The sequence below is a fragment of the Mauremys reevesii genome, linkage group 4 (assembly GCF_016161935.1).
Source record: "Mauremys reevesii isolate NIE-2019 linkage group 4, ASM1616193v1, whole genome shotgun sequence".
Lineage (NCBI taxonomy): Eukaryota > Metazoa > Chordata > Testudines > Geoemydidae > Mauremys > Mauremys reevesii.
The window spans coordinates 146,203,297-146,217,386 of record NC_052626.1 but is presented as its reverse complement, the minus strand read 5'-3'; the positions used below and the strand labels follow the sequence as shown (position 1 = coordinate 146,217,386).

At 44.1% G+C, this 14,090-nt stretch overlaps 1 protein-coding gene across 1 annotated transcript in view; it reads left to right on the top strand.

Annotated features, from left to right (window-relative positions):
* The window catches only part of LOC120403138, a 48,839-nt gene that overhangs the window by 22,873 nt on the left and 11,876 nt on the right, over positions 1-14,090 (top strand). Inside the window, exons 16-17 of the mRNA XM_039533906.1 lie at positions 8,445-8,509; positions 9,318-9,541. Of these exons, the coding sequence (XP_039389840.1) occupies positions 8,445-8,509; positions 9,318-9,541 (289 nt within the window). The remainder of the gene's footprint in view (positions 1-8,444; positions 8,510-9,317; positions 9,542-14,090) is intronic.

The window sequence follows — 14,090 nt, the reverse complement described above, 5'->3', positions numbered from 1 at the left end:
CCCTTGCAATTCAGAGATTCTTTGAACCTTTGGTAACAATGAAAGCAAATTTTGAAACCAATCAGGTACTATTCTAGTCCAATTAAAATATACCTAAAATCTAAGAGCTACATGTAACATTCTATCTGCATTCTATCTGCAGGCCAGTAAATGATATAATTGCCTGCAGCAGTGGTAAGATCAATATGTATATCTTGTAAAGTGGTGTCATTAACGCACACACAGCTATCATTAGCTTGAAAAAGTGGGTGTCCCGTCAGGGTAGTTCCTTGACCTCCACCCTCTCAACAAATATTGTCATAAACAGTGACAACTTCCCCTAGCTTCAGTTTATAGATACACTGAGCTGTGGTGGTTCTAACGGCCAAAATGTCCATTGACTCTCTATTCTTATCCAAAATGTCAGGTGTCATTCTAGGGGTACTGTCTAGAAATCAGTTGGAGATACCAGGTGGTCTAATTTCCCCAGATGTCTCGGTAAACAATTACAGTCCCACAGGCATCCTCCCCATGGACCCAGCAGGATTCGGTATGTGGGAGCCCACACCCACCCTAACCGGTCCATATGCTTGGAAGGAGCACTGTGAATGTCCACACTTCCATCCAGAAAGTGTCCAAGTATGTCTTCATGACCACAGATCAGATGGTACTCCTGACGTGTCTGGAAGGGCAGTGGGCCAAGTCTAGTCCAGATCCCACTGCAATGCCTTCCCAGCCTCAGTGATATTCAATACCATCTCTGTCAGTAACTTCTGGGTCATAGAACTAAGGGTGGAAATTACATGTAACTCAGCAACTCCAGCCTGTACTGAAGATAGCTGAGCTTCAAAAATAAGACTAGTGGCCTTTTCTAGTTGCCCCAATTTCTCATCATGTTCTTGGCCTGGAAGAATAGTCCAAATGGCTACTACACTATTGGCCAGATGAAATAACCCAGCCCACAGGGATCTGGTCAATTCCCTTTTTGTCCAGAGGAAATAACCCAGGCCTTTCTGTTGTGCTAATGTAATGGTAGCCCCTTGTGAGCAATCTGGGTATGTAGAAAACTGGATAAGGGCAATGTCAGGTAAAATCCAATTAGGGAGGGCAATACATACTGAAGGATTTATCCAGAACACAGGGCGCAGCCTGTAGAATAAACCCCAAAATCCAATTAATACCACAGTCCCAAGCATGGGTCCCACAAATTTCTTCCTGCCAGTATGTAATTCTTTGTTTCTTCACCAGGGTCAGTTCTCAGTGTCCTTTTCAGTCAGGAATTCCTGGACTTTGGCAATGTCAGTGGAGTGAGTGTGTCTTCTTCTTTCCCAAAACAATCGAGGTGTAGCATCCTACAGGGGAGAGGTTTCCAGCACATATCACCCTGTAATAGCTGTGCTCTTTTCTAGAAAAGTCTAAAGGCACAGTTGGTCTGTCAGTGGTCAAGGGAGCTTTTTCCCTGCTGTCCAGAAGCACAGTAGAACTAGAAGAAAGAATAGGCTAATCATCAATAGGAAAATTCTTCTGATGTGGAGGGGTCTTTTTGCAGTGAGAATCCTGGGTCCAAGCAGTCAGTTTGTGGCACTTCACAGCGGTGTCGGTAGTCAGCAGGACTGGGAAAGGGCCTTTCCAGCATGGAGCCAAGGCAGTCTTTCGCTGATGGATCTTTATGTAGACCCAGGCTCCTGGTTCCAACGAGTGGCAAGGTTGCACAGGATCCTTTGGTAGTGCTTCCATCACCTGTGTATAAAAAGACTTAACACATTTCATTAGTGCCTGACAATATTTAAGCATTATGTTATCCAGCAAATGAATGTCCATCTGAGCTGGGGTTAGCGGGGGTGCAGTTGGTAGTCAGCATTGGGTGTCCTGTCAAATTTCATGAGGGCTGAGTCCAGTCGTTCGATTGGGAATGGTTCTCATACACATCAGTGCCAAAGGAAGGGCATCTGGCCACTTTAAGTGTGTCTCAGCACAAATCTGGCCAGTTTATTCTTTGAAATCCTGTTCTGGCGTCCCACTGTCCCAGCAGATTCTGGGTGGTGAGGGCAGTGAGTTGCACATAACTCCTTTACAATCTGTCCAGTAAAAATGAATTCCACGATCACTGTTGATACCCACAGGGATGGCAAAACGTGGCACAAAATCTTTAAGCAAAATGTCACAACAGTCCTGACACCTGATTTCCTGCAGGGAAAAGCTTTAACCCAATTGGTAAATACATCAACTAAAACTAATACATATCCATAACCACAACACTTAGACATCGAAATAAAATCAATCTGAATATTTACAAAAGGTCCCCAAGGAGGAGAGTGGGCTGGCCGCTGCACACCAATCTCGTGTAACTGCAGCAAACATTTCCCCCCCCCTTCCCTTGGTAGGCAGCCAAGCGGTGTCCTTGACTGGGGCCAGCGCATGTTAGCCATTCTCTACTTGGCTTTTTTCTTCATTTAACCTACAAAGGAAACTTTTACTCTTCAATTATACACCTTTTTCATACCATGAACACATAAACAGTACTGTTATACAGTACAGAAGTATTATCATTCAATGTATGCCACATATACCCTTTCACTAAAATAACCTTATTACAGAACTTTGGAAGAACAAGCCAGGACAAGCACACCCACTTTGAGAAGTTCACTTAATATAACTTCTAGTCCAATAGCTATCCACCATCCCCAGCCCTCTGGCTAAAAGTCTGAGGTAGCCAGAAGGATCCCTCGTACAATATGGGGAGTGGGTTAACTTTTCATGTCCTTGCTTCCAAAGACTGTCAGTATGCAAATTTTAACAACAATTCTCAATTAAAAGATTTGGCCAATGTAGTTTCTTTCTCTTACTTAAGAAAATGTATTAGACTTTAGTATATCACATTTTTCTGATATAACGAAACACTTTGTACTCTAAGTTGAACAAAACAAGTATCTGCATTGCAATGCAACATTTTCGCTTGATGTCAAATCAGACCATCTCATGAAAATATTAAACACAACAATTTTTTTTTTTGCAAAACACCACAAAACAGAACATAGAACACACAACATAATTGTGACTGCCAGTAAATCATAGTATGTTGAATGCTGTGCAGCTGGCATTAATGTTCTCTGATTATCTGAAAGACAAAAACAGAGGTCCACCCCTTCGGGGCAGTTAAATACTTAAAATATACAAATACTCTTGTTGATTCTAGGCAAAACAGAGGAATTACCCCATATTTTCTCGTATGTGCTTCTTAGACAGCCCTGGTTCAGCGGCCTCTACCTTATCAGTTAGTTAATTTGCATTAACACAGATGCTCTCCGGCTTGCTTTTTATTTCTTTTAACTCCTGCTTTTAAACACTGAAAGAAAACATCACCACTTATAGTGCCTGTAGGGCCTAATACAATGTCATTACATAGCACTGTATACATTCTTCAACTGATTTAACAAAATTGTTCATAGCCAAATGAGTGCAATCTAATAATTTCTTTGCCTGAATTCATTCACAAACATGTCAAAGACACCAAAAAACTGTTCTCTTCAGCTTTTTCACAAAGTTCAAGTGCTGTTCCCCCCAGCAAACACAGAGTCAATTTTTCATTTTCCCTTAAAAATCAATTGCTTTCTCCTTCCAACAGCCACTTTACCAATGCAAATCACCATTCCAAATATCCTTCTGAGTATTTGAAATCCTCATGCTTATATTCACTTACTCCTTCTTTCCACTACACCCTCAAAAGTTTCCAAATCTCTCTGTCTGTTGCCCGCCTGCCTGGGCCCGATCCTTTTTTCCTCACTGAATCGTCCCGTCCATGGACACTAGCTTGTTCCACAACCAGTTCTTAGCTAGGAGGGTGGGCTACTCAACTAGCCCCCACCCTTCAGGTCTTGTCCCCAAAACATTTCTACGCACAAGACTACCTGAGTCCTTCCTAGTAAGGCTTGCCACCTGGGCAAAAATACATGGCCATTCACTTAACACATAATCCAAACCCCTTTGGGGGCATACCCAGAGACCCACCCATTTGTCTGCTGACACTTAAACAGAAAAGAAAATTACACAAAAAACAAAGAAAATTACAGTCTAAGCCAAATTACTCTACTTCTATTATATTGTCCGCTACGGGGGGGCGGGACTGTAAAATTTCAGGACAACCTCAGAGCTTCATCGCACACATGGCTTCCACCCTGAGGAATTACGAACGAGAAGTTCAGTTCCGCTCACACACCTAACGCCCAAATGAACAGAGCAGAAAAACATCAGTAACCGGTTAAACAAAACAGAGCCAAAGCTAAATAGTGCACCAAAACCAAATAGTGTTTCCTTATTCTATTAGAGCTCACCTATAATCATGCTATTCTTAACACAAAACACCAACAGTACCAAACAAAGCAAACATAAACTAACAAGGGTAAAACAGATAGATGGTGTAAATTCTGCAATTGCTCACCAAACTGTGACAAATTCCTGTTACTAAGTTATCCCTCATGTCAGGTGATCAAACTGACAGAGCATATAATCAAATTTTAAAGCTTCATTAAAAATAATAAAACAACAATGGAGAGTGTTGGGAATGCTCCCACATCACTCGGGAAAAATATGAATGCCCCAAGCCTTAAGCCACTTTAATACTTACACATATCCAGACTGGCATGTCTGTGTATAACGTTCAGAGAAGGGAAATAGGTGGACGGGAGATTATCCTGTATACAGCTTGTCCAGTATTTCCAACATGCTTCCACTCTTGGGATGGCTGTTCTTTTACACCCTGGAATCTCCTGCGGCGTCTCTTTCAGAGATTCCAGTTCAGGTCAGCTGCCTGTCCGGCTTCAGGGTTGCAAAAACTGTTGGATCTCACTGAACCGTTAAGTTTTTGAAATGCAATCTCAGTTTTGTAACTTATACTGCCTTTTTTTTTTTTCCTTTTTTTATTTTCCACAGTTTTACTTAGCACTTAGCATAGTCCGCACTAATTCATGACCTTGAAGACAAAACAACTTCTCCCTTATCTCAGGGCTAAGCCGAATTTCAAATTAACCCGTTCCTAGACAAATTGCTCACACTGTAACAGAGGTTTTTCTTTGTGATTAAAGCTCCACTGAGATATATGATCTTATCTAGATTGAAGGTACCTTCTAATGGGCATTGTTTAAATGAATTTTCACGCGTATACAGATTCCAATCATTTAAATACCTGCAGGTTTTAGGACCATAACGTACGTACATGTAATATGCTGGGGCACCCTTAGGGGGTAAGGTGGAATATTTAGACAGTCCCTTACCCATTTTCCACTCACACAGGAGAGACTCACAAGGAAAGGGGAGGGAAGATGGGTTCACACACTCCTAGACCCAGGCAGCTTCCTCGCCGGACTATGCCAGGCTGAGTCAGCCCACCGTGGGTCGGATCTCCTAAAGATCCACTAGTTACCGGGCTAGCCCGGTAACAGCCACTCACACTGGTGTACACACACACACACCAAGGCCTCTTTTTCTTCCTTTTTCTTTTCTTTCTTTTTTTTAACCCTTTTTCAACCTTTTTATCTTTTTTTTTTTTTTTTTTTTTTTGGATGCATCTTTACCTGGTTCGGACCAATACCATGAGGCGGTATGACAACCCCTCTTGAGGCGGTAAAAACCCCTCAGCACCGGTGCATTCTAATGCATTTACCTATGCATTACCTTATGCATTACCTTATGCATTTCCTTGGCCAACTCAGCAGTTCCCAGTACTGCAATAAACTAACCTTATTGGGGCCTCTCCCCAATACCACTTTGCATCTGATCCTGCTGCACAGTCAATAAGTTCAGATGGCGTGAGCCCAACAGAGAGACAGACGTCCTCAGGGAAAATCCTCCTCCGATACCCCAATAGAGATTTCAAAAGGTCTCATACCTCTCATGTGGCGCCATGGGGTTCGAAGGGGAATGATCCGTAGTAGTTGTCTGTGGGTCCGTGGGCGTTGCCATCCCGGACGAGCCCCCAAATTGTCGAAGAAAAACTCAGTTCTCACTTTTTGTTTGGATGCAGCAAAATCAAATACTTTATTATTTCTCCAGTAATTACCATGGAGGGAGAGAGTGCCATAGGACACAGGGTCCTGGACAGGTCTCTCAACTGGTAAACAATCACAGCAAGCCTTTATACCTTTTACAGACAATTTCTAGCAATAATACAGACAGTAAAAAGCAACAAATACATTTTGTTTATACATAAGCTTTCCTGCTATCTCACTAGAAAAACAAGACTGCAAGACTGCACATTGCAAGGTCGTAATAACTTTCACACAATTCACTCTGTCTTACATTATCTTGCTTCCTCACGTAACCAGGGTCACAGTTAACCTAACTCATGCTAACTAACATTCATTAAGATCTCTTCAAAACCTTGTTAATTATTTACTGGCTTCCACAGTAATAACAAAAAAGGCCTAGCTTTTATATAGCACTTTTCATCAATAGATCTCCATGATCTTTACTCCAATATCCCCATTGCACAGATGGGAAACTGAGGCACAGAGATGCAATGATTTTCCCAAAGTCATCCAGCGGGCCAGTGGCAGAGCTAGGGATAGTTTCAGTCCAGGGGTCTCTCCACGAGCCCACACAGTTGCTCTGTGATTCCTCAGTGCTTCTGCCTCCCACCGTACATTCTGTTATAGTGGAATGGGGATAAAGGCCATGCTGTGAAATGTTTGCAATGTGCAGTTGCTAACAGGGTCAGTCAGAGAAATCTCAGCCAGGGTCTGCATCCCAATCCTAGGCCGTTTTATTCCATGGTTGTTACAGTAACTTTAAGCACCTGAATGGAGAGACTGGGCGCCTCTCCTTTTCAAGCCTCTGCAAAACCATTGTCCACTACTTCTTGTCCCACCACTATTGCCAGCTCACCCTTCCCATCCCATTAAGATGTTAGTTGCACTGTAGAAGCCATTAACGTGTAAGAAGTTGCTCCTTGATGGCTCCTGACCTGTACTGCTGTGTGAACATACCACAAGCAGCAGCTCGCTCTAGGGCCATACGCTACCTTTTTAAATGTAGCCTGAGCTTGCCCCCTGCTCCCCCGCCCCAGACACACATATTTCAACCAGGCTTCCCAGCCCTACCTCAGGCCCACCCAGTTCATCTCCCCCGGCAACTGGACCCTTTTCCCCCACCCTGTCACCCACAGAGGGACAGGACGCTCCATATCCCTGCTTACAGGGAGGGGGCAAGAAGAGGGGCTGATACACCCTGAGAGTGTGATGGGCTTCCCCCTGGGATGCAACCTGGAACTGGGGTATTGCTGAGCCCTCTTTCTTACCAGCCTGTGTTTCTTCTTAAACTGTGACAAGCTGCAAAGCCCTCCAAGCTTCCCTCACACAAACAGCTACAGGCAGGGGCCACACCCAGTTCCATTAATTAATGCTCTGGCCAGCCACTGCATGAACCAACACTAGAGAGGCTCCAGCCAAAATACCCCTAGTTCCCTAGTCTAGGAAGCTGGAGCTGTCCTGTCCTGTCCTGCCCTGGTCAAAAGCCTGACCAGTATAAAAGGCATTACTCAGTCTGCCACTTTAACAAAGGAAAGTGAACGTACACATGAGCATTAAGCATGCCCTTAAAATGAAAGTTAAACTCTTTTGCTGATAATGTTATGACTTTTGCTTCCTTTAGCAGGGTCCATTCCATGCCCCTGGCTTCTAGCACCACAAAACCACTCCAGCTTCAGCTCCAACTTCACTGGTTGTGTGTCCACACCATTCCATTGATTTATGGTCTCTCTACCAACATCTTGACAGTCCCAGGCAGCAATGCTGTTTGCAGTGTCCCCTGGGCTTTCTGTCCTTCCCCTCCACCTAAGAGGAGCAGAGCTCTCCCTTCTCTGAGGTCTTTGTGAAACTGGGCAGCTAGACATCTCTCCTCCCTTCGTTTCTTTCTGTGCCTTTCTGATCAGTCTTGAATTGATTGGGATAATTGGCTCTTTAGTAATCACAACTAATTAGATAATTAGTTTCCATTACCCCAGTCTGTCTTCTCCAGGGGAACTAATAGGTGTCAGAGTGATCAGAGCCCTGCTCACCTGTGAACTCCCAGCACTCAGTCGCACTACCACACGAGCTATTGGGTGACAGTCACTCTGTGGGTAACTCTCAAGTGACTGAGACCCTCGTGTAACGATCCTGGCCTTGGTTTGAGCCTTATCTGTGGGGGGAAATACATGGATAGAATTAATGAGCTATAGGCAAACCATTGTTAGGGGGCTGTATCTTAGGAACCTATGGTCAATTGGATCACTAACCATCTTCAGCCATCACTCCCACAAGGCACACCAAATTTCAAGGCAATCTGAGTAACCATGTAGATTTGTGGATCTAAAAACTCAAGCCTAAACAGAAAGCTGGTGTAAACCTTAGCTAGAGCAGTCCTGACAGTCCACTATAATCTTGTGGGGAATCCCCAACGGGGCTCAGTTAATGCCTGTTCCTGTGTTTTAGGATCTTCCAGAAGAAATAAAACCAGAGATTATTCCAGACTTAGATGGGAACCAGGAAATGTACAGGTGAGAGCTGGGACTGGGAGTTTGGTTTCATCCCCTCTGCATCTGGGAGCGCAGATCAAACCCTATCACACAGGGCACAGCATCCCATGAGGACAGGCTCAATATAAACAGATACAGTCGATACAATCAGTACAATAAACAGAGTAAAACACTACTAAGTGTGGTGTAGATCAGGCTGGCTCCTTCACTGGAGAGGACCCATCTATTTTATTGGAGAAAACGCTTTAGGACATTTTGCCAACTCATAGCATAGGGCTGTACCCCACAGACACTGCCAGGGTGGGGGTGAGAACCTTTGTATGTTACACGAGGAATCTCTGAAATGTATTAATGACTGAGAACAGGGGTCTAGTAGGTCAGAGCAGGGGGACTGGGAATCAGGACTTCAGGGTTCTAGGCTTAGCTATAGAGGGGACTGGTGTTAGAGCAGAAGGACAGAACTCCTGGGTTCTGTCCCTGACTCTGCCACTGATTGTCTGTGTGCCCTTAATAGCAACTAACTGCCCCTCCTCTGTGTTCCTCAACTTCCCCCTCTGTCAGATGTTACATACCTATCTCCCAGTGGGATTTACAATGATTAATTTATTAACAACTGTAAAGCACTTTGGAGTCCTTGGACCCTAGGTGCTAGAGAAGGAAAAGGAGTTTTATTATCTTCCTCCTCATTCATATATATATAAAATATGAAAAAGACCATGATAAATGTAATAGGTGACATCACTGCCAAGTTAGACCAAAAGCTGGGCTGGTTCTATCTAGCGTTGTCTAACCTTGCTCTCCCCTCCTCTTGTCACCCCCGGATATGCAGGGTTCATTTCCCTAAAGCAGGCTGGTTCTGCTGCCCTGAAACTGAACTGGAGTTCGAGGTGAGGGCAGCAGTGACTATCCAATATGGATACAGCTCCTGGAGGCAGCATCTGACTGAATTGCAGGAGAAGCAATGGATGGTGGCCGGCCCTTTGTTTGACATCAGAGTGGAACCAACTGAGGCTGTGGCAGCCATTCACCTCCCGCACTTCCTGTGTCTCAGAGGTACGGTGTGACTTTAATCACCATTAATAGTATTAACAATAAGGGTAGTCTTGATTGTAAACTTAAAGCTGAGTGGCCCAGTGAATAGTGCCCAGGAGTCATAATCACACCCTTAAAGAACATCATAATCACAGCTATTAATATAACGACATGTTAAAAGAATGTTAAGGTTGCAAAGTCGAGCATTCAATAGTTAGGAAATGCTGGAATTAAGGGTGCCTATGCAATCTTAATTCAGCCCCCTCTGTGACTAACTGTTAGCAATAGTAAGTTGTCATCTTCTATGTGGATCAGACACTAGAGGGGGATGGGGACACACACTTATCCCAGGGGTATCTCAACCATTTCCTGACAGCTGAAGAATGTTGAGAATTGGGAATATAGGATTACATTCCAGGCTCTGGAGGGGAGTGTTGGCTTCTAGTCACAGACCTTTCTGCCCCCGTCCCTCCCAGCCTGTCCCTGTTCCAGTCCTGTCTCTCCACCCCCCTCCAACTACTTGTTTGAGTTTCCTTGCCTAGCCAGACCTAGTCTTTTCCAACTTCCCCCCAGATCTGATCCCCCTCTCCTCCACTACCTGTTCCCAGTCCCTGTGGCCAACCCTCAGGCTCCCTATCCCATCCTGCTCTCTCTGCCGCTCCCCCAGATCTGGCTTTTGCCCCTTTGATTTCCAGTCAGAAGGCCTCGTCCTCTGCGGTGCCTCGATGCCCACAAGGGGGCATTGATAGCACAAGAGAGACAGGCTCCCTGCTCTCAGTTATGGTGACACAATTGTCCCTGGCTGTGGAGAGGATCAGTTGCAGGAAGAGCACAGCTCAGCACCTGCAGCCCCAGGTTGGAACATGCCCAGTGCAGAAGAGCATGAGTGGGATCCCACAGAGATCAGTTCTGTTCTGTTCGATATCTTCATCAGTGATTTCATTGATGGCATAGACAGTACACTTATAAAGACTGCGGATGATACCAAGCTGGGAGGGGGTTGCAAGTGCTTTGGAGGATAGGATTAAAATTCAAAATGATCTGGACAAACTGGAGAAATGGCCTGAGGTAAATAGGATGAAATTTAGTAAGGGCAAATGTAAAGTACTCCATTTAGGAAGGAACAATCAGATGCACACAAACAAAATGGAAAATGACTGCCTAGGAAGGAGTACTGCAGAAAGGGATCTGGGGGTTATAGTGGATCACCAGCTAAATGAGAGTCAACAGTTTGACATTCTTGCAAAAAAAGTGAACATCATTCTGGGATGTATCAGCAGGAGTGTTGTAAGCAAGACATGAAGTAATTCTTCTGCTCTACTCAGCACTGATTAGGCCTCAACTGGAGTATTGTGTGCATTCTGGGCATCACATTTCAGGAAAAATGTGCACAAATTGGAGACAATTGTTGACTCAAAGAACAACAAAAGTGATTAAAGATCTGGAAAACATGACCTATGAGGGAAGATTGAAAGAACTGGGTTTGTTTAGTCTGGAAAAGATACAACAGAGAGGAGACATAACAATTTTCAAGTACATAAAAGGTTGTTACAAGGAGGAGGGAGAAGAATTGTTGTTCTTAACCTTTGAGGATAGGACAAAAAGAAATGGACTTAAATTATAGCAAGAAAGGTTTAGGTTGGACATTAGGAAAAACTTCCTAACTGTCAGGGTGGTTGGGCATTGGAATAAATTGTCTAGGGAGGTTGTGGAATCTCCATCATTGGAGATTTTTAAGAGCAGGTTAGACAAACACCTGTTAGGAATGGTCTAGTTCTTCTTCGAGTGGTGTCTCTGTGGGTGCTCCACTCTAGGTGTCAGCGCATCCCTGCACCCATTACCACCTTACCCATGCAATGGCCACAATGGGGTCCTTGGGTTACATACCAGAACCCCTATTCTGGCCTCCCTTCCCCAGCCACAAGATGTTTCAGAGTACATCCATCCTTACCACTCAGAGAAACCTCTGACTCCCCCTGAGACAGACATAGAAGAGGAAGAGATACTATCTCAGGCACACCTGGATGATTCACCACCTGCCCCACACTCATCTTCCACACCAGAGGAAGCAGTGACGCCATCTACCCTGACAGCACCAGATGACCTGAAACAGTCACAAGAACTCTTCAAAAGAGTAGCAAACAGCCAAGAAATTGCCTTACATGAGGTGCAGGAGAAACAACATACGTTGTTAAAAATCTTACAGCCGGCATCATTGACCAAGATTGCCTTCCCCATGGATGAGGCTATAATGGAGCCTGTGGAGGTAATATGGCAAACACCAGCATTGGCACCACCCACCAATAAACAGGCTGACAGGAAATACTTCATTCCAGTCAAGGCATGGAATTTTTGTTTTCACACTCTCAAGCCTGTTCTCTGGTGGTAGAAGCTGCCAATCAGCACAGTAAACAGATAAAGTCATGGCGGAGAAACTAAATGGATTCTTTGCTTCAGTCTTCACGGCTGAGGATGTTAGGGAGATTCCCAAACCTGAGCTGGCTTTTGTAGGTGACAAATCTGAGGAACTGTCACAGATTGAAGTGTCACTAGAGGAGGTTTTGGAATTAATTGATAAACTCAACATTAACAAGTCACCGGGACCAGATGGCATTCACCCAAGAGTTCTGAAAGAACTCAAATGTGAAGTTGCGGAACTATTAACTAAGGTTTGTAACCTGTCCTTTAAATCGGCTTCGGTACCCAATGACTGGAAGTTAGCTAATGTAACGCCAATATTTAAAAAGGGCTCTAGGGGTGATCCCGGCAATTACAGACCGGTAAGTCTAACGTCGGTACCGGGCAAATTAGTTGAAACAATAGTTAAGAATAAAATTGTCAGACACATAGAAAAACATAAACTGTTGAGCAATAGTCAACATGATTTCTGTAAAGGGAAATCGTGTCTTACTAATCTATTAGAGTTCTTTGAAGGGGTCAACAAACATGTGGACAAGGGGGATCCGGTGGACATAGTGTACTTAGATTTCCAGAAAGCCTTTGACAAGGTTCCTCACCAAAGGCTCTTACGTAAATTAAGCTGTCATGGGATAAAAGGGAAGGTCCTTTCATGGATTGGGAACTGGTTAAAGGACAGGGAACAAAGGGTAGGAATTAATGGTAAATTCTCAGAATGGAGAGGGGTAACTAGTGGTGTTCCCCAGGGGTCAGTCCTAGGACCAATCCTATTCAATTTATTCATAAATGATCTGGAGAAAGGGGTAAACAGTGAGGTGGCAAAGTTTGCAGATGATACTAAACTGCTCAAGATAGGTAAGACCAAAGCAGATTGTGAAGAACTTCAAAAAGATCTCACAAAACTAAGTGATTGGGCAACAAAATAGCAAATGAAATTTAATGTGGATAAATGTAAAGTAATGCACATTGGAAAAAATAACCCCAACTATACATACAACATGATGGGGGCTAATTTAGCTACAACGAGTCAGGAAAAAGATCTTGGAGTCATCGGGGATAGTTCTCTGAAGATGTCCACGCAGTGTGCAGAGGCGGTCAAAAAAGCAAACAGGATGTTAGGAATCATTAAAAAGGGGATAGAAAATAAGACTGAGAATATATTATTGCCCTTATATAAATCCATGGTACGCCCACATCTTGAATACTGTGTACAGATGTGGTCTCACCTCAAAAAAGATATTCTAGCACTAGAAAAGGTTCAGAAAAGTGGATAAGGAAAAGTTATTTACTTATTCCCATAATACAAGAACTAGGGGTCACCAAATGAAATTAATAGGCAGCAGGTTTAAAACAAATAAAAGGAAGTTCTTCACGCAGCGCACAGTCAATTTGTGGAACTCCTTACCTGAGGAGGTTGTGAAGGCTAGGACTATAACAATGTTTAAAAGGGGACTGGATAAATTCAGGGTGGCTAAGTCCATAAATGGCTATTAGCCAGGATGGGTAAGGAATGGTGTCCCTAGCCTCTGTTCATCAGAGGATGGAGATGGATGGCAGGAGAGAAATCACTTGATCATTGCCTGTTAGGTTCACTCCCTCTGGGGCACCTGGCATTGGCCACTGTCGGTAGACAGATATTGGGCTAGATGGACCTTTGGTCTGACCCGGTACGGCCATTCTTATGTTCTTATGTTCTTCATTTCCGCTCCACACCACAAGATAAAGAACACAAGAGACTGGACCTCTTTGGGCATTAAGTTTACTTGTCAGCCACCCTTCTGCTCAGAGTTGCCAACTATTCTGCTCTACTAGCAAATTACGACTATTCTAACTATAGTAAAATACAAGAGCTAGTGCTCGTGCTCCCCGAGCACAAACATCCACAGCTCAATGCCATTATTAATGAGGGTCAGTCAACAGCGCACACAGTACTGCAAGCCTCAATGGATGTAGCAGACACAGCTGCCCAAACAACCACAACAGCTGTGGTTATGAGAAGATCATCATGGTTGCAAGCTTTGGGAATTCGGAAAGAACTACAGCTAAAAGTGGAGGACCTTCCTTTCGATAGGGATAAACTATTCTCATCTCAAACAGACGACGTGCTCCATACCATGAAGGCATCCCGAGCAATGCTGCGTATGCATACACC